The 27,287-nt window shown below is 40.4% G+C and overlaps 1 protein-coding gene across 15 annotated transcripts in view; it reads left to right on the top strand.

Annotated features, from left to right (window-relative positions):
- The first annotated feature begins 5,356 nt into the window (after nucleotides 1-5,356).
- The window catches only part of ERCC6L2 (ERCC excision repair 6 like 2), a 77,708-nt gene continuing 55,777 nt past the window's right edge, over nucleotides 5,357-27,287 (top strand). For 13 of the 15 annotated variants that reach the window (XR_008233352.1, XR_008233349.1, XR_008233351.1 and 10 more), the window contains exons 1-9: nucleotides 5,357-5,688; nucleotides 9,671-10,095; nucleotides 13,177-13,296; nucleotides 14,786-14,979; nucleotides 17,237-17,398; nucleotides 18,610-18,817; nucleotides 20,235-20,375; nucleotides 23,057-23,170; nucleotides 24,683-24,802. Coding sequence is in view for 10 of the 15 variants with exons in the window: in XM_052775849.1 (XP_052631809.1) it covers nucleotides 5,670-5,688; nucleotides 9,671-10,095; nucleotides 13,177-13,296; nucleotides 14,786-14,979; nucleotides 17,237-17,398; nucleotides 18,610-18,817; nucleotides 20,235-20,375; nucleotides 23,057-23,170; nucleotides 24,683-24,802 (1,503 nt within the window). In the remaining 5 variants the exon portion in view is untranslated. The other 2 variants (XM_052775847.1, XM_052775848.1) reach the window with 2 other exon arrangements.

Genomic DNA, 27,287 nt, shown 5'->3' with positions numbered 1-27,287 from the left:
TTTAAGTGTTGTGCAGCACTTCCAGACACCCTTAGTTAGCATTTTCAGGCTTTTATCATTGAGGATACGAAAGAGAAGAATGACTTGATGATCTTATGAGTCATTAAGAATAACTGGAAGATGAGATTGGAAATATGCATATAGCTATGTAAGAATTGGTGCCATGTCTTTTGGCACTGGGCCTCAGGACAAACTGGATTCTGGCTAAGCAGTCTGCCTGGTATCTACAGCTCTTAATTTTTAAATAATAGACAGCATAAGCAGTTAGTCAGACCTCAGTTTGTCCTACAGACTTCTTCAGAGAATCACAGAATGGGTGAGGTTGGAAGGCTCTAGAGAACATCCAGTCCAACCTCCCCTACTCAAAGTAGGGTCATCTAGAGCAGGTTGCTCAGGTTGCATGTGTCCAGATGAGTTTTGAGCATCTCCAAGTATGGGGATTCCACAACCTCTCTGAGCAAACTGGCCACCCCCACAGCTGAAGATTTTTTCCTTATCCTTAAATGGAATTTCCTGTTTCAATTTGCACCCATTGCCTCTTGCCTTGGGCACCACTGAGAAAAGTATGGCTCCATCCTCTTTATACACTTGATCAGGTATTTGTGCACACTGACAAGAAGATCTGCCCTGAGACTCCTCTTCTTGAAGCTACACAATCCCACCTCTCAGCCTCTTCTGGCATGGCCAGATGCTCCAAACTCTTAATCTTTATGGCCTTGGACCTTCTCCAGTATATCCATGTCTTTCTTGTGGGAAGCCAAAAGCTGGACACAGCACTTCAGATGTGGTCTCACCTGGGCTGTACAGAGGGGAAGGATCACCTTCCTTGATCTGAAGGGCAATGCTCTTCCTAGCATCGCCGAAGATGCTGGTGGCCTTCTGTGCTGCAGGGGTCCACTGCTGGCTCATGGCCGACTTGCTGACCCACAAGTCCTTTTCTGCAAAGTTGCCTTCCAACTAATTGATCTCCAGCCTACGCTGCTGCACAGGGTTATTCCACCCCCCGTGCAGGACTTCGTTGAACTTCATGAGATTCTGACCTGCCCATTTCTCCAGCCTGTTGCACTCCTTCTCAGACGGCCGTGCAAGCACCTGGTCTGTCAACCACTCCTCCCAATTGTGTATCATCTGTAAACTTGCTGAGGATGCACTCTGTCCCACCATCCAAGTCATTAATGTAATAGCCAATACTGGCCCCAGTGTCAGATCCCAGAATATTCCACTAGTAACAGGACTGCAGCTGGACTTTGTGCTGCTGATAACAGTCCTTTAAGCCCAGAAGTTCAGCCAGTATTCAATCAACCACACTGCCCATTTATCTAGTCCATACTTCATCAGGCTCTACATAGACTTTTATGGGACAAAGCAGGGAAAGCCTTGCTGAAGTCAAGATAAACAACATACACTGCTCTCCCCTAGTCCCAATGCCAGTCATTTCATTGTAGAAGGCTAATGGACTGGGCACGCATGAGTCTGAACTCCTGAAGGCCAGGGTTATGATCCTGCTACTTGCCTTGTTCCCTTCTCTCAAGATCCTCGACTCCACCATCTCATGGTCACTACTGACCTGACAGATCCACATGTATCCCTGCTGCTCTCACACAAAATGCTAGTTCTGCTCCCCATTGTCCTGGCCTGTCCTTCCTGAACAGCCCGTATCTGCCCACAGCAGCACTCAGTCCTGTGAGCTATCCCACCACATATCTGTGATCCCAAAGAGACTGTAGCCCTGCAGCTGCACACAAGGGTTCTAATGCCTCTTCTTTGTTTTGTACAACAGTGTACAGACACTTCAGAGCACCCAGTTAGGCTCATTTCCATGAACTCTAAGAGCTTCTTGAATACTGTTAATGAGTAATGTGGAAAATACTGTGTCAAATGAACTGCTGGAGAGAAAAAAGGCCTTCCAAAATGTTAATGATGCAGTGCATATCACATTACAGAGTTCCTCTTTGTAGCGCTTTTAATGCTGCCACGCTTAATTAATACTAGTGAATTGAGCCACCTCTTCTTTCTTCTAGTATAGAATTAAAAAACTGACTTACATTTTCAAAAATTCTAGGTGCCTGTACTTTCCGTGGGTTTCAGTTAGACTTGCAAATGCTGAGTGCATCTGAAAATCACTAGCTTGCTTTGTTTTCAGACATACTGACATGGACGATGCTGTAAATGTAACTAAGCTGCTCTTTTTAGATGCACATCAGTTAATTTATCTCCTCTCTCTGTCAAAGAAGAGTGAACAGGAAGGCCACAATGTTACACGTGAAATGCTTTCAGGCATATAGCACATATTTAAAAAGTCCTTATCCTCATTATCCTATTCATTTTGGTTGTTATCTGAGCCTAACACTTCTCTTATGAAATGCAAACTAAGTCAAGTATGAGCAAAGTTCAAATTTTAATATGGGGCTTGGATATATTCAACTTTTCAGTAATGACAACAGCTTTTCAAAATGAAATCCCCTTACAAACCTTTCCCTGAAGAAACACGGTGTGAGACATTTTTGACATCCTAGCAAATAACTTCAAACTTGTGCTAGGAAGACTTCTGAAAGAAGGACTTTTATACTTGAAAAATGATACATGACAGAGCTAAAGAATTATCTGGCCTCTGAAAACATTTTCATTATGGGCCTGGTCCTATAAGGGTACTGCATGAAAGAAGTCCTAATCTCAGTGGGCCAGCTTGTTTTCTAGCTTTCTTTTTTTTTTTTTCCCCCAAAGTGGAGTAAAGATACAGAAACTGCATATAATTTGCAAGAGAAATTTTAATGGCAAGAGGAAACCTACCTGTTGACATAAAGCTAAACAACCGTTCCTGTTAAGGGTGCATCCCTCCCTTTACTCTCCCTCCTGAAGGGAAGAGCTTCAAGAGTGTACGTAACTGTAATAGAGACTCATCCTAGTGACTTCATTGGGATTTTCAGGTGCAATTCTGTTTCCAGCTAAGCCACTGAGGTCTTACCACTGACATAAAAGCAGAATGGGATCCCTGGAGCGTAGGCAGAATTTTACTGCCTGTTTATTAGAAAAATTGAAGTGTTTAAGGAAGACTTTAATCTGTTTCTTATTTCCTTCTATTGTGAAGTCATAATACTGTATTTGTGACTGTAAAATAACAGCTGTACTCTGCATGGAAGAGTCCTTATTAAGCACAAATATCTCAAGAAGAATCAAATGCAATATAGTATTCGTTAAATAAACACCTTGTTGTATAAACACACCTTTATCTTCAAACATGATCCAGTTTAAAAGCTTGCCTTAGCATCAGAGCCTATATTCTTGCTGATTTTTCTAAGACGCGATGCTCTGAGGGCCGAGGTGTATGTGAGGTCATGGTAAAGTTACATTGTGTTTATTTTGCCAGATTTTTAAAATCTGAAATGCCACCCTGTTTTCAGCTTTGGTTTTATGATAGTTCTTCTCACATTCCTTTGGAATGAACGCAGTTAACTGCATGACTACATCTATATTTTTAAAACAATGTAATTGACTGGTACTATATTATTATTTTTAAACAACCTCCCCCAACATATGTGGTGCCTGATATTCATGTAGTTTACTGTTGCAGCAACTGTATTAGTGCTTTCATGCTTGCTATTTTCCCATTAGTCTAATATAACTGGCTGACCAAACACCATCCATCTTTCATTAACTTATGTTAGAACAAAATTCTGGCTCATAGCAGACAACTTAAAGAAGCAACTTAATGCTGCTCCAGGTTGCATAAGACTTCATTACTCTTAGAGCAGGCAGATAGCTGCCTGCAGGTTAGCTGCATGCAGAAACAGCACGGAGACCCACATATTAGAAAATTTATTGCCTTGCCTTGTTTTTGAAAAACTGGAGGATGTAGAACTTTGCTTAGCCAGTCTGACGATCCATCTTCATTGTGCAGAATTTACTGCATATGCCGAAAGGATCCTGTTTTTTTTCCTGTAATGCTTAATTCCTCCTTAACATATCATTAAAATGATTGAAGTTAGAATATAATTAGAAACAATGAGAGATTCATACACAACTGATGTCTTCTGCATTAAAAAAGTAAACAAAGTTGCTTTTAAAATAGATCTTGCATGGTATTTACACATATACGCTTAACTTTTGTAAGTGAAACTACTTAGCATTGAGCTATTAAATGCATGTGAAAGCCTTTTGTCCAAGTAATAGCAAGTATCTGGGAAGTCATGCCCTTAATGTAACATTCTATTAAATTGCTACTGAGATATGAGGCAATCTGGATAGATGTCTTGGTGGGGCTAAATTTTTGGTTGTTACTGATGGTTTGTTGATGGTTGTTACTGATTTCGTAATTTGGAAAGTGTTACCGCATCCGGTTAAGATCTTCTGAAAATGGGCAGAGGCGGAGCCGTTATAGCAAGTGGGCGTCTCTCACTGAAGCCTTCTCCCCAAATGCTAGATCTTGCCGCACATTCGTTTCTTACCACGCTCCAATCGCTTCTCCCCGGCTAACTCCTCTCTACCGTGCCAGCTGCAAGGCCGTGCTCTGCCAGGGCACCAGTTGCACCTTCCATTGCACCAGCTGTTTTCCCGGCTTCCTTAGATGTGCAATTTCTTCCCCCAAAAATAACTTTAGACCCCCTTCTTCCCCCTCCTCCTTTAAAGGTTTTGCTACGAACAAGGGCTACACTAGGAAGAAACTCAGTTACAATATAGGTAACATGGGCCAAATCGTTCCAGCTGGAGTAGTTAACGCTCTGCTCATGGGCTACGCTCAGGGGCAATGCCGCACCTTTCACCAGCCACAGGTCCAGTCCCTACAACGACACCGCCACACGCACCACGGTGCGTTTCTGTGCCAAAGGCCGCTTAATCTGGGTCACGTAACACGGACCCGCAGCACGGACCCGACTTACTCCCGGCCCTGCGCTGGGCCCTCACCAGCACCCAGGGCCGCCGCCCTCAGGCCAAGGGCCCTCTGAGCCACGGCACCACAGCTGCCGCCCGCCGCCGCCCTCGGCCCGGGGCCAGATGAGGACGCCCTCGGCCTCCCCGGCGCCGCGCGGCGCACCACCCCGCCGCGGGGCACCACCCCCGCACCCCTCCCCGCCCACCAGCAAACCTCGCGATAGTTCCCGATTCCTCCCACCTTACCGCCGGCTCCTTTAAGAACGAGGTCCCGCCGCGCCGCTTTTCTCGCGAGAGTTGCGCGCCCCCCCCCGACACCCGTGGTCCGGCTGTGGCCGAGCCTACCGCGCCCGGTGCGGCGGGGGCGGGGCGACAGACGGGGGGACGGAGGGGCCGCTGGCCCCGGCCCCGGCCCCGGCCCCGGGCGCGGCGTCTGCCCGGCACCCCGGGGTGGGGGCGGGGGGCGGTGAGCGGTGAGGCTGGCCGGCCGGCCGTTACCGGGGCCGGCAGCGGTGCGGGAAGGGAGGGTGAGCGACGGTCTCCTTCGCTGACACGCTGTGAGGCGCCCGGCGGGTGACTGCTGGGCGGCCCCTGGGTTTCCTCAGCCTCTGCCCGCCTGTGACTCGCCCGGGGGAGCGTGCGGTCTCCAGGGAGGGGGGGTGGGCACTAGAGCGGCCCGCGCCCCTCTCCCGTGGCGGTAGGCCCCGGGAGCGGCGGCCCGGCCGGCTTCTGGTCCCCACCTGCCGCCGGGTGCGTGCGCCCACGGGCTCAGCTGGGCTTTGCACGGCCAAAAGTTAAAAATGTGTGATGATGTCCCAGGTAAGCGTCTTCCGTGTATCTTTCCAGAGCGACGTTCAGACGCTTGTTCACGTTTGCTCAGGTGGAAAGTGAGAGCAGGTGTGGGAAGTTACGAGGTGCTTGGCGATCCACGGCGGGCGCTCCCGCACATTCGCCGTGGGGAGGAGTGCGCCCGTGGGGCGGGCGGCCGGCCGGCCCGTGGGAGCCGGCCGGCAGTGCCTTGTGGGCACATCTCTGTGCCGCAGTGCTGCCAGGCCTCGCCTAACGGCAAAGATGAGGTGCTTGGACCGGAGAGGCGTGGTGGCGTATGCGTTTTAGAAATATTAAGTGATAAGACTTGTTATAAGCGGTTCTGGTTACAAGCGTACGTTTTGTTACTTGCAACAAGTGGAAATCTGTGGTTAGAGGAACTCAAAACATCCTGCTTTCTTATCTTTTGGGAGAGAACATTTTGGGGCTTTTAGCTTCTTTTGTTTACCAACTTTATAGTTAAGCTTTATAATTTAAGAAGGGCGATGCTCTTTATAGTATCCTTGAATTTTGCTTTTACAGTCACTTTTGGAGTGTAAAAAAACCTGTTTCCATGCTACATTAAGTGGTCAAACCTCAATAGTTAGAGGGCATTCATGATAGTTTAGCTTTTTTTTTTTTTTTGTAGAGTAGTTGTTTAAAGGAGCTAGTGTGTGACAGTAGGCCATTATCAGCATGATGTAGTATGGTTAATATATATAATGGCACATTTTTTTCAACTGTGGTAAAAGGGGTAAGTGTAGGCAGGCATCTTAAATATCAGCTTTCTTCATTGATGGCAAGTGTATTGTACCCAAGCTAGGAAGCCATACTGGATAATCTTCTTCACTTTAAAAGATAGTACCCTACATAAATCATAGTTCTGGTTCAAAACCCAAGTTAGTGAATCAGGCTAGTTAAAAGTAGCAATTCTTGCTTTGGCTTGTACGGCATTATTTTCTGGGGTTTTGTAGCAATGGTGTCCTTAATACCATTGCTTTTCTTCTCGTGCCCTTTTTCTCATTCTGTTCCTTGTTTCTCACTAGGTTTGGAGTTTGGTAATACTGAAACTATTCCTCAGTGCAATTTATTCTAGTTTGCACCTGGAACTCTAACTCTGACAAGTCATGTGCAACTCATTAAACTCAAGTAAATGCTTAGTTAAAGGCACTGTCATCTTAAGTCATAGTTTTAACTTGAGAGTCTTTAAACAAATGTCACATGTCACTTCAGATATTACTGTAAAAGAAAGTAATGACAGAAATGCTCTCTGATTTTAAACTTTGTTTTGCATATTTAACAGTGTGCTCTATATAGCTGGTTTCATTTTTTCAGTTTTGCTTCTTGTTTTTGAGAAAATGCTCAAAGACTTAGGTGCTACTGGGAGTTCATGTGCACATTTTTTTGCATCGATTTGAGCATGTGTCAGAGATAGTACAAATGCCTTAAAGCTTAAGAGATTAGTTACGTATGGTTTGTTGAAGACGCTGTCTATACTTCGTCCTTTGCCTCAAAAAGATATGTTTCAGCTTCAAGTCTCTGTGAAGATCAGCAGGAATGGCTGAAGGTATGGAGCAGCTTATGTACAGGTCACAGGGCGTTGAGGCTGAACTTCTCAAGTAAGGATGATGGGGGGCATAATGAAAGAGATCTGCAAAATGATGAGTCTATAACAGAGAGGTTGTATTTTATGATCTTGTTAGTATAAGAACTAATGGGCCATCCGTTTAGGTTGTGGGATCCAAGTTCATAGCAGGCAAAAGCTTGACAGGTATTAGAGAGCAGACCTGCAAAATCTGTAGTCAGAAGACACCGAATGCAAGAAATATGCATGTGTTGAAGGGGGAATGGAGCTACTTGAAAGAGAGAGGTCCACTGGGGTTTGCTAAACAGACAAACTACACCTGGCCCAGGAAATCTCTGTAGCTAAAAGAAAACTTTAAGGCCGAAGAATTTTAGAAAAGAGGTATTCCGTATGCTTGTGCTATTTTTATTGTTACCTGGATATCAACTTATGGCCACAGCTGTTTGCAGAATAGTGGGCTACGTGGATGTTTTTGTTTTCTTTTAGTGTATACAATTTAATTAATTTTTAAAAATGAAGTATAGTTATCGCTGATCTAACTAATACGTTGTGGAGAATAATCCTGTGAGCATACACGTCCAAGAGCTCAGTAACTGGTGAGAAGAACCTATCTTCTCCATGAGTTTTTTTCAGAGAGACATAAAAATGGGGAAAGCTGGAGTTTCTTGCCTTCAGGACTTCCTCTTTTCTTTTCCTTACCTCTGAAAAGTAACTGGGTTGATGCACCCAGAATGGTGTACTACCACTGATCATAAGTATGAAGTATGAATACTTGCTCTGATGCAAGATTCTCTGTGTCTTGCTCCTTACCATAAAATCCTTAGGTGCCTCTCACTGCTACCGATAATGACTTTGTCAGAAGTAGCAGAACTTATTCCAACAAATAGATAAGAAACAATAAAAGTTCTGAAATTAATCATGTGTCAGTGATGGCTGAAGGGGAAGGTTGGGAATTGTTTCCAAAAACTGAAAAGGGCAACACTTCCTCAGTTCAGATCTGGAAAATTTGTGTGCAACTGTTATTTACGAGGTCTTTCTCTTTTTGCTATGAACAGTGAGCACCTTGTTTTTTCTGGTAGAGGCACTTTGTTGGGTTTTTCATTGTCAGTACAATGGGGATTCTTTGGACTCTGATCCACTGCTGTTCTTATCTTTCCCTTTCTCTGTTAGCAGTGTACATACCATTTAAAAATAATCTTTCTGCCTGAACTGTAAAAATGAGATAGCTGAAAATGAAGCAGTTCAGTTATCTCTGTTGTTAATATTTGGTATGCTGTACTAAGGCTATAGTGAGACCACATAGAGGAACAGATTTTAACAGTTCCAGACCTGACAGCTATGTAAGCAGTTTACTGAGTAATTAGCCACTTTGATGAACAATATAGGCAAGTGATATGCTACTGTATGTTCTTAAAATACACTTCTGTTTTTTCTAAACATAAGTTTTTGGTTTTTTACCTGTTCCAGACGTTGTTAGGAGAAAGGTGAGGTTTTCCTATGTGATTATGATTATAAACAATTTACTAACACTGCAGTACTAGATTCAGGTAGATCAGAAGTGTGTCTATACAGAAGGCCTTTTGACCAGGTCACATGGTCTGTTAATTAGACATTAATCACAGAATGGTTTGGGTTGGAAGGGACCTTAAAGATCATCTAGTTCCAACCCCCCTGCCATGGGCAGGGACACCTTCCACTAGACCAGGGTGCTCAAAGCCCCATCCAACCTGGCCTTGAACACGTCCAGGGATGGGGCATCCACAGCCTCTCTGGGCAACCTGTGCCAGTGCCTCACCACCCTCATAGTGAATAATTTCTTCCTTACATCTGAGACAAATCTACCCTCTTTCAGTTTAAAGCAATCACCCCTTGTCCTATCTCTGCATGCCCTTGTAAAAAAGTCCCTCTCTGGCTTTCTTGCAGGCCCCCTTTAGGTGCTGGAAGGCTGCTATAAGGTCTCCCTGGAGCCTTCTCTTCTCCAGGCTAAACAATCCCAGCTGTCTCAGCCTGTCTTCATAGGAGAGGTTCTCCAGCCCTCTGATCATCTTCGTGGCCCTGCACTAAACCTGCAGGCATCAGTATATCAGTGTTTGCCTGTGTGAAGCCACTGTGTAACAACTTAATGTATCAGAATTTGGCTTTCATATCAGATTTTTTTCATATATTCTTTCAGACACTTATGAAATAGCAGTGTTTCAGCAAACTGTAATTCTATGTCTAGCTCGGGATTTGGTTCTGAACAGTAATTGGTATCCTGATTCTAGTGCTACCTTCAATAAATATTTTATCTTAAGTTGTATGCATTTTGTCAAATAAATTTATATTCGGTGTTTTATTAGTGTGACAAAATGAAATACTTTATAAATCTGGACAGTTTATCACTATGTGTGTTTGGGTTTTTTTTTATAGATAATTGGCGTATTGGGGAGAAATGCCTTGCCCCTCTTCTTGAAGATGGGAAACTTCATGAAGGAACAATATCCTCTATTGAAAAGGACAAGAATGGAAAATCATTTGCTGTTGTATCATTCTTGGAGTCTGAAGAAAGGAAAATACTAATAACTAAACTTTGTAGAGTCAAAGCCAGTAGAGGACCCTGGAAAAGCTTAGTATTTGATGATGGTGATCTGGAAAAGCCTTATTTTCCTGACAGAAATCTTCCAACACCTGCAGTTGCTTTTAAATTATCTGACAACGGTGATTTTATCCCATATACAATTAACAGATACCTGCGTGATTATCAAAGGGAAGGAGCCCTATTTCTGTATGGACACTATGCTAATAAAAGGGGGTGTATTCTTGGAGATGATATGGGCCTTGGAAAGACAATACAGGTATTCTTTTTGATTGTTACAGTGAGAGAATAGATAATTTTTTTGGCAGTGTGTTTTCTGTGAGTTGTAAATCTTTTTAAAAAATAACGTATTTAAGAAAAGATACCTCAGTGGAGCTTAATCTCCCTTTGCTATTGTGGAGTTCGAGGAGGCAGGATGTGACTATCCAGGACAGCACTTAGAGCCAGGAGCCATTGCTGATTTAAGATTCACTCCTGACAGGCCACAAAACTGGGATGTGGCCCCTTTTAGTGTAAGCATGGGTAATTATAGTAGTTAAAATGTTAGTATTCATTTTATGTTGAATTTCCTTTGAGGATTACTACCTGTGCATCATGAAAATAATTTGCACTGGAATACGCTGAAAGTACTTACAGCACTTATCTGACTGTAGCTCTTTAAATGTCTTTTTCCTTTTTTCTTGAAAGCAAATAGTTTAACTACTGGGAACGAGAAGTAGCAGACACATTTACTCCCATCTCTGCAAAAAGTGCTTAGATGTTCCATGTTATTTTTATCACTCTTTTGGAAATATGACTCGGGTTGATGAAAGGACAAAGTATAGCTGGATTTTTCCATTATGCTTTGAATCAGTGTGGCCCAAACGATTTATTTATTTTACTAAAATGTGGGTGTTTTTATGTTTGAAAATTCTCTTTAATCTGTCTGGTTTTAAGTTAGCAGCTTGAATCCTATGGTGGCTAGTCTTTGTCCCCCTGTCTTTTCTTCCTCCATGTGTCAAATGCAAGCTCATTCCTTTACTGACAAATACTGGCTGTAGCATCTGTTGCCCTTCTATTTAGGAGAATGTTGACAGACACCCTTCAGTGCAAAGAAGTATTGTTCTGTAGCAAACTTCACAAGAAGAGTGAGTAAACTAAACTGGCAAAACTTCTTTGGATAGAGCATTTAGAGGTGCATCATGGATTTGTGTAGCTGCTGATGATCTTTTAACAGATGTTTATTAAAACTAAACATCCATTTACCTTGTGTTTTACCTAAGCTTGGCCATGTTTCTTTTCCGTGGCTGTTTAAGAATTTGGTAGTTATGGAAGTTTGTTTCTACTCAGAACTGCAAATAATCTGATTTGATATAGTAAGAAGCATCTATGTAAGATAGTAGTAAACTGTAGGGGGAAAAAAATTGATTTGCCTTGCTTGCATCTCTTGTATTTTTTGAATCTTGGAGCTGATTCTGTAGTGATCTGGTCATGTTTATCACTCAGTGACAGTGTGTTCCTGTGTGGAATTCACATCTGTTCGTTATTTCTTTTAATCATACTGTCAAGTTTGCAGAAGAAAGGTAGAGGTTTTGAAGAATATCTTGTGTGTTTTTTATAGAACACAGTATTTATGTTCTTCAAGTTCAGTATGGGAAAGGCAGTTCAGTGGATATGAGGTAAAAGGGACTTGTTTAAAAAAGACAGTATGTATGAAAGAAGAAATATTAGTTAAACTTCATCAAGTAACTGATTTAGTTTTATAGAAAACTTGTTTTATGCTTGTCAGTTGGCTGAAACTTATTGTTTCTGAATTACAGGATGATTTATGATAAAGACTTTCCTAGAAAATTTTTGCATTTTAATGTTCTTTGTAATTCTGAACTGATTTTTGCTTAAGTTGGCCTGACTGTACGGCTCTTTCATTTCAAGCTGAAGTTGAGGTGGAGGCAAGTAGAATAATGTTGTTTCTTAATGTGGTTGCAGTAAGTTAGTTTCCTGTCAAGGCCTTTTGGTGGGTTCCTGCTTTATCTGCAAGAGCCAAAGGTTTCTCATAAGAGTTGCCCTTTTACAGCCTTTGCTATTGTTACAAATTTGTGATGCATTATTCTTCCAAAGATGGAGGATCTGGAAGGCACATGGAGATTTTATGTTCGGTTGAATTTTATTCTGATTCTCAAAAGGATTAAAAAAAAAAAAATTAAAGGCAAACAATGTGCAAACTTGCAGTTCCTCTCAGCGTCAGTTTATATGAAATCTCATGCATAAAAATGTTTGATTTTCTTCTGCATACCTCTTTCCCACTCTGTGGCCCCATATGTGATGGGTTTCCTCTCTCTTCTGCTCATCTACCTTTACTCTTCTCAGGTATTTTTCCTGCACTTCTGCACTTCTGCTGGCTCTTTCCCCACCATCATTAGCGGGAGAAAGCTCTGGAAATTTCCTCTTTTTCAGAAATCAACAGCTGACAGCTTTACCTCTGCCCTGCTATGAGCAGATGTGCAGCAGCTGCAAAAGGAAGTGGCTGGAGCTGGTTGCTCTGAGTAAAAGGGGCCTGTTTTCAAAAGAAGGGCACCTCTCTGATGATGCATCTGGTCCTTGCTGCTACTTAGCCCCATGGATACTGTTTAGCCCAAGCGGATTTTATGGATTTGCATGTTCTGGCCAGGTATCTCTGTGCCTTCTTCCTGGTTTGGATTACCATGGGAGCAGCTTGGAATAGCCTATGCTGGGATGTTTGGCCTTGCTGTGGTGTATTATAATAAGCGTCGTCTCAGAATCAAAGTGAAATCACCTTGACTTGTTTGAGGCAGATGACAGAATATAGCCCCAACACAAAAGAAGGAGCTGCTTTTGAAGCTAGCAACAGGAATTGGAAGGAATGGGGCATACAGAAAACAATGTATTAGTGAAAATAGAACCTCTAGTTTAAAGCTCTTCTTCCTTAGTTGCAGAAGTAGCATTGGGAGTACAGTTAGCAAGTATCTCTTCCTTCTGTTTTCTCATCTAAGATTCAAGTGCCTTCTGAAAATGGAGAATTGCAAGGCATGCCTCATCTCTAGTTTTTCCTGGCTGATTCATAGTCTCTTTTGTATTTTTGGGACTTTTCCACTTGAGAGGATGAAAGAGTAAAATAGCGCAATTAATTCCTCTTATCATGAATTCAGGATTCTCCAAGGGAAGGGCTTCCCATTTTAGAAACTGAGATAGATTTGAAACAAACAAAACCCCAAGCCCCTCCCTAAACCACCTTACTGAATCCTGTCCAGGATTTTGTCCTAAATGTTTATTTTCAGTGGAACTCACTCAATTTCTGTTTGCATTTTGTACATAATCACTGAGTATTGTTTTCTTTCTCAAGGTAATTTCATTTCTGGCTGCAGTGTTGCACAAAAAGGGAACACGTGAGGATATTGAAAATAACATGCCAGAATTTTTACGGAGGACAATGAAAAAAGAATCAAAGTGTAACCCCAAGAAGGTACAGCTTTTAGTGATACAAGCTTAAGGATTTTGGTAAAAGGCAATACTTGGATTTTTTTTGTTTGTTTGCTTCAGGAGTTTATGTATATTCATTTTTAAAATTCAGCTACTTAGGTGGATTAGGAGTTCATGGCCTCCCTAGTAATGTTAGGGAAGCCTTCAGTTTTCCAGACTGTCATAATGCATTATCTAGCTGTTATTGTCTGATCTGTTAATGCTGTTGGTCTGCACTAGCACAAAACATTTGGAAATACCTGAATGAGATTAGTGGGTAGAATACTTTGAAAAGCTTGTGTTGGTGAGTAGAAAACTATAGTTTCGTGTGATTGTGTTTCTAAAGTACAAAAACCATGTGTGTCTATATTAACAGGATATTTAAATAATTAAGGCAAATGCATATGTTTGGAAAATTTATTGCTAATATTCTTGTGACCTCACATATTTTCTTGAATGACTGTGAATAATGTCAGAAGTAAGTCTGACTGATAATCTAGGTAATCAAATACAGTTACAGCAAATAAAGATGCATGTAAAAGTTCTGTGTGAATGAGAGAAATCTGAAGTTCATTTTAATTTTACCCATCACAGGACCCATGCAACTTCTATTTTCCATTGCTATTTTTATTTTATTGGAATAATTGGAATATTTGACAGGCAGAATGATTCATATGACTATAGCTCTGTGAATGATGGATACAGGTTCCTCAGGAAATACAGAGAGGAAGAGGTGAAGGGATAGCACTTCATATGAAAAAAACAGGAATGCTTCTGACTGGGAATAAGAAGAAGAATTTCACTTAGTGGACAATCAAGTATTGGAACAGGTCACAGAGAGAGGTTGTGGACCACCCTCATCCTTGGGAGGTTTGGAAGACCTGAATTGGGAAAGCCCTAAATGACCTGGTCTGAATTCAGTGTTGCCCCTGTGTTGACCAGAAAGTTGGACTAGAAACTTCCTGAGGTCCCTTCCCACCTCACTGATTTTAGTATTCTATGATAATAAATGAGTTGTATGTGTTGTCTTAAATTTCTAAACCCTTTTCATGCCTTTCTGTTTTGAAGTCGTATGATGATGAGACTTGTGGATTGGTGGAAGCTGCTTACCCTCTTCATTCTTTTGTTTTCTCCATCTGTAAAACATTTTATGGTGTACAGATACAGATGCTATAACAAAGAAAAGTGATAGTATCTTATGTCTTATTGCAGTTAGAGTATAACTTGAGTAAGTAGCACTACTTCGGTAATTTTTTTTTTTAGTGTTACAGTATTTTTCTTCTGTACTATTTACATACTCTGAGTAAAATGATTACTTTTGAATTTATGTTGCCTGTTCAGGTATTTCCTATATTATGCTTTGAAGTGACAGAATTAAAGAGTTCAGACTGCTCTAGGCAGTAAAATAAATCTCAACATTTTGATTTTTCCTTATTGAGAAAGTGCTATGTTGTAGTTTTTCCAGTAATACTGTAACATCTATTTGTTTTCAGACTTTCCTCATAGTGGCCCCTCTTTCAGTGCTGTACAACTGGAAGGATGAGTTAGACACATGGGGGTACTTCAAGGTCTCTGTCTTACATGGCAGTAAAAAAGATGATGACTTGAGTCGTATCAAGCAAGGGAAATGTGAAGTTGCCCTTACAACGTATGAGATACTTCGCCTGTATTTGGATGAATTTAACAGGTAATGATTTTAATGTCTTTTTCTACATGCAGAATTTTAACTGTCTAATTTTGGGTTGTTATTTACAAGTACTTATTCTTTCTGTGCAGTGTATTTACTGTTAAATCCAGTGACTTACTGGGCTGAAGAGGAGAATCCTATTTAACTATCTTTGGGGAGTTTACCCTCTACTATCTTTGTAGTGAGATGCTTTGGAGAAGTAAGCATTTGAATAGTTTTCATAAAGCTAGTCTTTGCTGTTAATCCATTCATGAAGTGTCCTCTAAAAGGTGCAGGAATTGCCTGCCTGAAAACCAGTGGTAGCTAAAAGATATGCAGAAGTTATTTCTATCTTTCAGTACAGTGTAAGGAGAAAAAAAATCTGGAATTTTTAGGAAACGTATTTGCTAAAAAGGTATTTAGCAATCAAAAGGTATTTCCTTGTTATTTGCACTTTTCACCAGCTTGATGAAATTCTTGAGTCCTAAAAACTCTGAGATATAAGATGTGTGTGTATGTAGTTTTAAATACACTGATGGACTTAGCAGAATCGAGGTCTTTCTGACAGCAGATTGTATTAGAAATCTTGCTTTATTTGCTCCATAGCTGTCAGCATTTTCAAACTGGAGAGTTTTGCCTTTTGTTTTGCTATGTTCAGGAGTACTTAGCCTCTCATCTGATCCTAGTGGTCCTCTTTCCTTATGTCATCTTGGAAGTAGGGTACAAGTTGTGTGAATAGCCAGTAGTAGCAGCCTGCCCTTAGTAGCTGGTGTTGTCAGTGAATCTGCAGATCTTGTCATTTTATGTGTTGGGAAAGCTCCAGGCTCCAGAGTGTCCTGGTGGTCTGGACAGCCATCACCAAAACAGTCAGATCTCCATCTGCCTCCGTGCTCAGGTCTGAAAAAGAAGTGCAGATAGAATACTAAAGGAGTTGTGTTAACAGTACCCTAACTCCTGCTGTTGTCTTTCTGAGAAACTCTTCAGTTTTGGTCATTGAATAGACAGTGGTCAGGAAATAGGTGGGTGTGCAGAACAGATCTGATGTGTGACTGACTGCTTGCAAATACATTGCTTCAGCATACAGATTTACTAAACTGTTTCTGCACAGCATGTGACTGGATGGGCCTATAATGTTGACACTGGAAGAGGCTATGTGTCTTGCTTAGCTAGAATGATGGCTTGGCCCCCCAAACTGGTCTTAATTAATTTTCACTAATAAGAATACATAGGCTCAGTTATGCATGTAAATCAGCATAATGAGAGATTAAGTTGAAGGAGCTAGCATGTGTTCATCTGTTAGGCTCCTTTCAGAAACTCCCAATTTTTAGCAGATTTTAGGAATGCAAGGAACTCTGATATGAATGAATGTATTTAGCAGGCATCAAAAATGCCACAAGATCAGCCTTCAGATTAGTGAACTAAATGCAGCCTGCTCAGGAGAGAGGTTTCCTTCTAAACATGTCTGTTTCAGCTTTTTGCTGCTTGAAGTATCATCAAAGTACATATGATTGTGTTCTGAAATACTCATTCATATATATATATATGTATGTGTGTGTGTATGTATATATATATATATTTATAAAGCAATCTTATAAAGCTAATACATCTCTTCCTGGGGACTTGATGAATTAAACAGTATACAGGTCATTCTACCTCCAAGTTTTATGCCTGAACTTGGCTGGGAAATACCTTTCGGTCCCTGCTTCTAGATAAGTTCCTCCTAGTCACAGAATCATGAAATATTAAAACTCCCCTGCCATATTGGTATCTTATAGATATTAAAGAAGTTTAGTGATGCATTCATGTAGGAAACCACGCAGATTGAAATTATTTCAGTCTACTTATAGTTACACTGGAAAGATTTTGTTGAGAAAATGAAGCATACCTGTGTTAAGCATGTTTCAGTAATTTACCTTTGGAGATTTATTTAATTTTTCTAAATCTTACGTACGAGTGGAATTAGCTGGTGAGATTTACTGGACTGATTGCTCCAGAGATTGAAGCTGCTTTCTTCACAGAAAGCAGTTGGTACAGTTATCAGTAGTTCATTTATTTGACTGTGTAGTTTAGCCATTATATTCAACTATGGCAACTGAATTTACTAAACAGAATATGAAGAAACTGAGTAGTATAATAGCATGTAAACCATAAAAATAAAAAAGTAACAGAGTCTTATAATAATCACAGCTACTTGTGTGGCTGACTTCACTTTTTATGTGTATGTGGGATGAGGGAATAAGTAGTTTCAGTTAATAAAATATTTCTTGTTGATCTGCAGTATAGAATGGTCTGCTGTGATAGTGGATGAAGCACATAGAATCAAGAATCCAAAGGCTCAAATAACTCAAACCATGAAGTCATTAAAATGCAGTGTTCGCATAGGTCTTACTGGAACCATTCTTCAAAACAATATGAAGGAACTTTGGTGTGTTATGGACTGGTAAATAAAATATCTTTTTTTATGGTCAAACACCTCTATATGTTAACCATGCAGTGGGACTGGGATAGAGTCAAAACAACAACAAACCACAGCCCTCCCCCTAAAAAACCGCAACATTTTGTGAGAATGTAAGTATGTTTTTCCAATACATCTATGGTGGTAAGCTCCTGGTATAAATTTTACAGTTATTAAATACATATGGACCTCCTCTTATCTAGCTTCTTTGGGGAATTTGGGAAACAGTTAAAATTACTTTCTTTCCCCCCGCCATGTTTACCTTTCTTTTCTAAGGACACTGGTTTTTTCTTCTTCTGTCCTCCACACAGTAGATGGACAGTCATTACACAACTTTGAACAACATTGTGCCTTTGCTCTGTCCAGTATGTGCAGGTCATTCTGACTTACTTGGAAGATGAAAGTAATAATATTTTGCTGTTTTTCAAAATGCACAAGCGTGCATATTTGCAAAGCAACATTCTTGTCCAGGAAAACTTTTAATGGACAGGGAGGGGTGGAACTAACCCTAGGTATAAATCTAAACATAGAAGACTTGCTGAGGATGCTTTACAGAGGAGGAACAAAAGCAAACATACCTTAGATATAAGGATATGCATGTTGAATTGAAATACCAGGAAAGTACTTTAACAGTAAGCTTAGTGTTGCATCTGGTCCATTTAAACTATGCTGATGTTGTTAATAGATTGTTCCAATATGTAGTGCTGCTAATGATTACTAAATTCTTTTTGCTATTGAGTTTCTTAAGATTTTATTTAGTAAATTGTGATATCTGCATAACATGATTTTAATAAAAACAGTAAAAATTGAAAACATGACTGCTTAGCTTCCAGTTAGGCTCCTGAACAGTAGCAGCCTTGTGGTTTAAAGGTCCTGTGTACTTGTGACTTCTGTTAGTCTGCTGAGCTTTCTTTTTTCTGGAGATGGCAACCCTTTTCCTAAGGGGAATCTCTTAACATTTGAGGGTCACAGAAAGTAAATGACAAAATGGCGTGTCTGGAAGTAGTATGTGTTTCTATTTATATACACAATTTTTATTAATTTCTCTAGTTACTGTTAATTGAAGGTCTCCTTCTGTTAGCCAGAAACAACTCATGGTATGCTTTTAATCAATGGAAAAGGATGGACTGCCTTGGGAGTAAAGAAAATGCTGTTATTCCTACACACACAGACCAACCCCCTTTGTTTTTTAATAGGGCCGTACCAGGACTTTTGGGTAGCAGAGTACTTTTCAAGAAGAAATTTTCTGATCCAGTGGAGCATGGCCAGAGGCACACTGCAACTAAAAGAGAGCTAGCAACAGGTCGTAAGGCCATGATGAAGCTAGCAAGAAAAATGTCTGGCTGGTTTCTGAGACGTACAAAAGCGCTTATCAGTGATCAGTTGCCAAAAAAGGAAGACAGAGTAAGAGTGCCTGCACATTTCAAATACAGTGCTAATGAATATATGTATTCTTTTTTGTTCTTGTTGTATTTTCTCTCTGTCATCATGCCTGTAGTAGTTTATGGTTTTCTTTTGGACTTAAGAAGATCCAGAGCCTTGGAAAAAAATGCACAAGCAGTAGTGTGCTTTGTTCACATAATTACTATGATTGCATGTTGAAATGCAGTTAATCAAGCATGAAAATGCTCAGCTAGACTTCTGACTAGTGATTTACACATGTATTTTATGTGGACTTCTGTACTTATCCATGCAAACCCAATGCAATGTATGCAGATCTCTTGAAATTCTATGTAGGACTTCTGAATTTGCAGCTTGACACTTTATGCATGGAACAGTATGCTTTTATTTTTTAACTCCTTCATTTTAGGTCACTAAATAAAAGAAAACCCCCAAACCTAAAGCTAATTGTTGATAGGTCTGTAATCCTGGCCATCCAGTGCTAATGTAAACATTATATGAAGTGATAATACTTTGACTATAGGTAAGCGTTCTGATAAATTCTCATTACATATATTTGTGCTTTCTTCCTAAGTAGGCAAATATGTCAGTTTGCAGCTGGTTTTGTTCTCAAAATTTGGTATTTATTCTTCATTCTCAGTGTATAATAATGTCATCTAAACTGTCTTTGGAAGGAAAGATTAACACAAACGTCAGTCAATAGCTTTTCTAAATCTAGCAGGTTTTATTCTTTTCATTCTCTTGTTAATGTGAGTATATGTTCAAGTTACTGCTGTATTATTATAGCTCAGCATGGTGCCGCTGCTGTGTGGGTGGCCTAGGTTGAGGAATGATCTTGGGATTTCTGTCTCCTGCTGTTTAAGACTAAAGATGTCATGGAGATGCCACCCATGGTCGCTAAGAAGAGGGATAAGAGTTTTGGCCATAGCACCGTGTAGATCCTTGCCTTCCCATTGCTTATTCTGTTTGTCCTGCCTTTGGTAGTGCCCTACAACAGCTAGTGCCTAAAAAGAGGAAAGAAAGTGTAAATTAAGCAGCTGGCAAAGCAGAGGGGAATCCGTAATTACAATTATCCATTTATTTCTCTCGCTTTTTCCCTCCTCCTATACCCCCAGAAAAGCCAGATTGAAAGGTTTATAGAAATGTAACAGCAAATTCTTGTAGCTTGGTGGTAATATTTTTTGTAGAATTTTGTGAGGCAATAAAATAAGTATACATATATTTTGGCTAAAATTTCATTCTATTTTGGTGTCAAGATCCACATTTTTTCATTTGGTGTTTCCTGTAACTATTTAAGCAAATACACTCTTGTTTTTTACTTTATTTTCGATGTTCCCTGGTTTGTGTTATTTGATGCAGTGCTGTTTGGCTTTTCATTGTATACTGCACATAGTTGTGTTTTTGGGGTTCTCTTTGGCAGATGGTGTACTGTTCCCTGACTGAGTTCCAGAAAGCAGTGTACCAGGCTGTGCTACAGACAGAGGATGTAAACTTAGTACTACGAGCAGGAGAGCCTTGTAGCTGCAACAGTGGCCGTAAAAGGAAGAACTGTTGTTACAAAGTAAGAACTTGCACTGTTTGGATTGTAGAATGTAGCCTTTCTGGTTTTCTCAAGAGACTCTGCTGATGAAGAGCTGATTGAAATGGCTCCGTGGTCATAGGCCATCTGTTTGGGAAATCCTGACTGGAAACTGGACGGGTGGCTGCATCGCAAGCATGATGGAGTTAGGTACTTTGGGATTACAGCAAAGGTGCTTCGCATGCCCTGAGCAAGTGGTTGTTATTTATGCAGTAGATTCTGGATGTGTTGTATTAGTAAGTGCACCTGTGATATAGTTTATGTTGGCAAGGGTATTGCATTGGGATGTTCAGTATGTCAGGTGCGCTGCTCCCATGCGTCTCAGGTGGTCCGTGCAGAAGCTGCAAATCCTGGCATCCTAGACCCAGCAGGTCATGTGGGCTTTGCTTGTGTTATAACTGCGGTTGGATTGTGTCTTTCTGCGGCACTAAACATGCACTTTGCTTTGCTTCATTGAAGGGAGAACAGTAGCCATAGAGCACAAGCAGAACTTTTGTTCACTAGTAAAAGCTTTGCAGATTTCTTCTATCTTCTCTGGACTTCTTTAACACTCGATTAGTTTAGCTTTGTATTTGTTTCGCCCACATCATTCAGTAGGCTCAGATGAAATACGTCTTTTATTAAACATTTAGAAGCATATGTGTCATACTTGCTTCTCCCTATTTTCTTTCTATCCTGTTTTGATTCTTGTGTAGTGGTTTGGGTTTTTTCTCCAAATGATGTAGCTTGTTCAGTCTTCTGCATCTTTCTTTAAAAACAATCCCCCTCTCAGCCTGTTTAATATTCCGTGGATACTGGCATGAGTTCTCTGCAGGCCTCTGTTTCTTGTGATGTTTTGTACAAAAAGTAAAATGCTGTTGAACTTGATTCACAAAGGGCAGTAGGCAGGCCTGCAGATGCTTAAGTGCTCTTATGGACTGTCTTATTTCAAAGTTAACCATGAAATTTAGTAACTTGAGAAGGGAAATGAAAATGAATATTGGTCGAATCAGCCAACCATAACCAGAAAAATAGCTGATGCCGTTGCTGCTGCTGCATTGTAGAACTTTTGAAGTTGTTTGAATTACATTACTTGAGATGTTTATAAAGCTTTACTATTCTCTACAGCAAAAATGTATAAAGTTACTGTTGTAGCATGAGAAGTCATTCAAACAGTTCTCGATGTGATTTACATTTAAATCACTGGCAAGTGCTCCAGCCACACCGCACAAGTCACAGAAGGCAAAGGCAGGGACTGGGAGAATGAAGAACTACTCACCCTAGGAAAAGATGAGGTTCAAAACCATCTAAGGAACCTGAAAGTGCACAGGTCCATGGGACCTGATGAGATGCATCCCTGGGTCCTGAGGGAGCTGGCAGATGAAGTGGCTAAGCCACTATCCTTCATATCTCAGAAGTTCTGGCAGTCTGCAGAAGTTCCCACCAACTGGAAAAGAGGAAACGTAACGCCCATTTTTAAAAAGGGGAAAAAAGGAAGACCTGGGGGACTGCAGGCCAGTCCTCACCTCTGTGCCAAGCAAGATCATGGAGCGGATCTTTCTGGAAACTATGCTAAGGCACATGGAAACCAAGGAGGTGATTGGCAACAGCCAGCATGGCTTCACTAAGGGCAAATCATGCCTGACAAAGTTGGTGGCCTTCTATGACGGGCTTACAGCGTTGGTGGTTAAAGGAAGAGCAACTGACGTCATCTACCTGGACTTGTGCAAAGCATTTGCCACTGTCCCGCATGACATCCTTGTGTCTAAATTGGTGAGACGTGGCTTTGATGGATAGACCACTCAGTGAATAAGGAATTGGCTGGATAGTCACACTCAGAGAGTTGTGGTCAATGGCTCCTTGTCCCAGTGGAGGACAGTGATGAGTGGCATTCCTCAGGGGTCGGTATTGGGACCGGCTCTGTTTAACATCTTTGTCAGCGACATGGACAGTGGGGTTGTGTGCGTCCTCAGCAAGTTTGCCAACGACACCAAGCTGTGTGGTGCAGTTGACATGCTGGAGGGAAGGGATGCCATCCAGAGGGACCTTGACAGGCTTGAGAGGTGGGCCCATGCGAACATCATGAAGTTCAACAAGGCCAAGCGCAAGGTCCTGCACGTGGGTTGGGGCAATCCCAAGTATATAAATACAGGCTGAGTGATAACTGGATTGAGAGCAGCCCTGTGGAGAAGGACTTGGGGGTGTTGGTTGACAAGAAGCTCAGCATGACCCGGCAATGTGTGTTTGCAGCCCAGAAAGCCAGTTGCATCCTGGGCTGCATCAAAAGAAGCATAACCAGCAGGTCAAGGTTACCCAAAGCCTACCCAAACCAATCTGTGATGATTTTAAAGTTACTGTCTTTCTGTCTGCTCAGGAATTCTTGGTTACCTTAGCAATTTCTGTAGATATCATGGTATCTGAAATGTTTAGTAAGCTATGAACATAGTTGTCAGTTCTTTTTTCTTTTTGAGAAGATGTTTTCTATTAATAGGATCACAAAGCTGAGGAAAAAAAAAACCTGCTGCGTTTTTGTTAGAAATACAGTATGCATCTCTTCGGGGTCAGTTATAGTACTACTTAGAATTGCTAATGCATTAAACCTTGTAAGAATAGCATTTTTTTAGATTATTTTTTATTTTCAGGGATATTTGTTTGCATAAACATTCTTTCTTTTTTTTTTGTAGGTAAATGCTCATGGTGAAACAATTAAGTCACTGTGCTTCAGTTACCTGACAATCCTACAGAAGGTTGCAAATCATGCTGCACTGCTGCAGACGGACAACACTAGCAAGCAGCAGGTTAGTTTCAGAAGTATCTAAAAAATGGACTTGTGGAAAATGCGATGAAAACTCTTGAATGAAAATTGCTTCTGGCCTCATTTTTAAGTCTTAACTAACTGAAATTAAGATATTTTGCAAAATTTGTTTTCCATTCAGTAATTCAGAACACAGCCCTTATAGATTGAGATGTTACACAACAGTAAGTTCATTTAGTTGATGCATATCTGAAAATAAGGGTTATGGAAGCACTGGAGAACTTTAGGAGGGAGAGTAATTTTCAGTGATTTCTAGGAGTGCCATTTCTGTTCCATTTATGACAAGTGCCTAGTAAGAGGAATATCTTTGTGCAAAGAAATAAATAATAGGCAATTAGAATGTGTAGGAGTTTTTTTCTCTAGTACTTTATATTCAGAGCTGAGCTTCTTTAATTAATGAGAAACATGTATTAGTAGATAATGCTCAACAAGAGAACAGTATCAGTTTATCTTATTACTGTGGCAAGTAACAAGACCCACAAACAGCAGAGTTTTTAAAAATGCCTATATGTGAACCTTAAGATCCAAGAATGAGCAAAGGGATTTAGGGGTGTTACCACTACCTCTCAAAAGTCACAAAGGAATGGAAATGAGAAAATCCTAGCTAATTTTGGCAAGTTTGTTCCATTAAAGCAGTTTTGCTTTTTAGGTAATGTTACTATTAGTGTCCAGGGCCTTACATGCAGTATATACCCAAATGTTTTCAGTGGTTTTTTTTGTATATTGTATATGTAGTTTTTGTTATAACAACATTGGAGAGTTTAAATAGCTATGGAAATAACAATATATAAGTATTTTGAGACTTACTGTCTTTTACGGCATACATAATTATTAACCTCTCCAAAATCTAGTGAAGACACTGATATTTTGTACTATTTCTTACCTCTAATACTAAAGTCCATCACGTGTTATTCTTAGGTGAGAGATTAGGTGTTTTCTCTTTCTCTGGAAAAGTAGACTTGAAGTGTGTGGTCATGTTCAAGTTCAGAGCTACCTAAATTCTAGCAGTGGAGCTTTACATGGCTTTTGAACAGTTTAAATGCATTTCCCTTAATGTTTTTGGTCATATTGGTGGGACAATATGTAATTCCCATATTAGCTTATCATGCCAGAGGGTCAAGAGAAATACTGGTACACAGCTGTTGGGTAAAGCAAACCTCAACCCAAGAGAGTTCTTCAGACTGACACTTCTGGCCAGTCCTATTTCAGTCTCTGCCCTAGAGAAGAAATTTTGGGCATCTCTAGTAACTAGAATCCACAGTTTCAGATTAAGATTTTTTTTTTTTTTTTTTTTAAATTAAGCAAACCAAAACACTCAGGAGATGTTTTATCCAGCACTTCTGTAGTGAACTGAATAAAAACATGTAACTCTTTCTGCTTGAGTTACTTCAGCAGATCACTTGTTTCAACCTGTTTAACTCCTTGTATGGCTTAGTGGTATCCCAATGTAGCTTTAATTTTTAATGCCTATTCAAACTTTCTGCTTTTCTTCCAGGAAGCACATATCAAACGGGTGTGCAGCCAGGTATTTTCCAGTTTTCCGGATTTTGTGCAGTTAAGCAAAGATGCAGCCTTTGAAACAATTTCAGATCCAAAGTACAGTGGAAAAATGAAGGTAAACCTGCACTTTAGAAGAAAAATAAGTATTAGTAATAGATCTGCTGCTGTAGTATATGGATATAAGAATACTAATAGTAATAGATCTGCTGCTGTAGTATATGGATATAAGAAAATGTACACGTAATAGTTGTGGTTTTTTAATCATTCTGTTTATGGTGGTGGTACCACAGCAGGTATCTCCTGTCATGGATGGGGTGCCTGTGGGCAAAGACTGGATAAGAATAATCTATGATGCAAAGGTATCCTAAGACGTTAGCTTCACGTATTTAGTGATAGGCATGGAAATGGCCCTTACAGTCAAGGGGGTTGGGGTCATAGTATTATGACAGGTAGTTCCACGAAACCATCAACTTGGTGGCAGTCGGAAATATTTGGGAAAGTAAAAGAGAGGAAACCAGAATCATTATGGACTTAATGATTTGTGCACACCTTCAGTATTGTGGGTAGTTCCAGTCCCTTCTCTCAAAAAGCATATGTTAGACATTGAAGAGTTTCAGAGAAGGGCCACTAAAGTGATCAGTACTGTGGGACAAAAGCAGCCAAGTAGGCTGGGACTCTCCAGCCTGGAAAAAATGTCTTAGGATGGATTTGAGAGGGACCTACACAATCATGAGTAGCATGGAACTGGTGAAGATGTACTCAGTGCTTTTTTCTAACCCTTTGGACATCAAAGGAAGCTAATAGGAGCCACACTAAAGATGAACAAAATAAACATGTTAACTGTAAACCTGTAAAACTCCTTACATCACAAACTGTGCCTTTCTCTGATTTTGGAGGGGAACAGGATGAATAACTGAAAAAGATGTGTAATGTAGCTCATGAAAAAGAAAACCATACTAGTTTAGGAGAGTTCCTGCGCTGAGAGTAACTGGAGGGTGACAAGCTATGCAGAATGGAGTGTACTATATTTTTGCTCTTTATAAACCTGGATATTCACAGTTGCTGGTTGGGACTGGCAGGGAGGCAGTGGCAGGGCTGTGGTTTTTTAACAGAAATGGTTGTTATCACTTTATTGATCTGTTATTATGCAAGCAACATCTTTCTTTTCTGTTATTACATACATCTGAGAGGGCTGCATATTAGCTTGGTTATATATACTTAATTATCTCATGAAAGTCAACTTTACTGTTAAATTAGCTACCAGCAAATATTTAATACATACCTGTAAAAACTAAGTCCATGATCTTTGGTGGTGCTTATGAAGCTCTTCTTTTATTGGTTAAAACTAGTTTTCCTTTCTCTAGAAATTTGTCTCTTGGGGCTATTGCATACTTCACTCCAGCACCGCCTTAAAACATTTTCATTATGTGTTTTTTGACACAGTAGTGAACAACACAGGCAAGCAAAAATGCCTTAGTTAAGACAGAGGTTCCAAAATTATGTGCCTTTAAAGCCTGCTGCTTACAGAACTGCCTATTGGGAGGAATCTGTTGCAAACTGTGGCCATAAGTCTGAGTTGCTTCTGGGACAACATAGACTGCAGTGTCTTCTCAGGGGTGCAGCTGGCTGTGGCTGTGTGGGTTGGGTGTAACCTTGGCTGGTAGCAGTAAGGCTCTTCTCATGCTTGTGTGCAGAGGCCTTGGGTAGTAAGGAAGAAGGTTCTGCTATTGTAGTGCCAGACTAAGAGCATACCTGAGGTGGCAAGAGAGCAGAGGCTGGGATCATCTTAAGTACACTGAGCTTGTGCTGATGGCTTGACACCGATGAGATGTCAGCCAGGTTGAATGTTTACTTTTGATGTTGAAGAGATCCACACAGTTAGAAAAATCAGTCTCTGAGCTACCAGTAGATAAGTGCCAGGCCAATTTACATTTCTGGATAATTTGCCCAAACATAAGTAGAAAGAGATAAGAAATACGTGATTAAAAATAGTGAGCTACTAGCATGATCATAACTCCTGTGGCTTTTTTGTTGTCAGTGAATCATCTAATGTTCATCTTCATTCTATCTCACTAGAAACTTTCTTGATATATTATGCTTTTTATTTAATTTTCGATCTTTTAGCTTGTTATCAGTCTATACTGATCAATATTCCTTTATTTCAAGGTATTTTTTAATATAGGTTGTAGGTAATTGTAAAAAAAAAGCCAAAGCAAGACAAAGAAATCCACAAGTCCCCCCAAAAAAGACAAAACCCAAACCCTAAATAAGCACATATTCCTGAGAAGAGCCTAGGTGTGGAGATTTTTCCATTTTTTAAAAAAAGTGCAGTGTATATCATGGGAAACTGGATTTTAAAATCCGATCTTGTGTTTTTGAAGTAATGGTTATATTGAAAAATATTTCTTCAGTATGTTTGGTAGATGAAAGGTAAGTGCAATATAAATTTCTGTAGAAAACTAAGAAAGGAAATAAAAAAAAAATTGCTGTAATTCTTTCACAGAACATTCTATTACTCTGACCTTTCTAAAAAGTCAGATCAGACACTACACTGCAGTAGTAGTAGGCAAAGGTACAAAGCAATATGGACCTTTCTTTCC

The sequence above is a fragment of the Harpia harpyja genome, chromosome Z (genome assembly GCF_026419915.1).
Source record: "Harpia harpyja isolate bHarHar1 chromosome Z, bHarHar1 primary haplotype, whole genome shotgun sequence".
NCBI classification, from domain to species: Eukaryota; Metazoa; Chordata; class Aves; order Accipitriformes; family Accipitridae; genus Harpia; species Harpia harpyja.
Note: the sequence above shows the minus strand (reverse complement) of the source record. Positions and strands in the feature narration are given on the sequence as shown.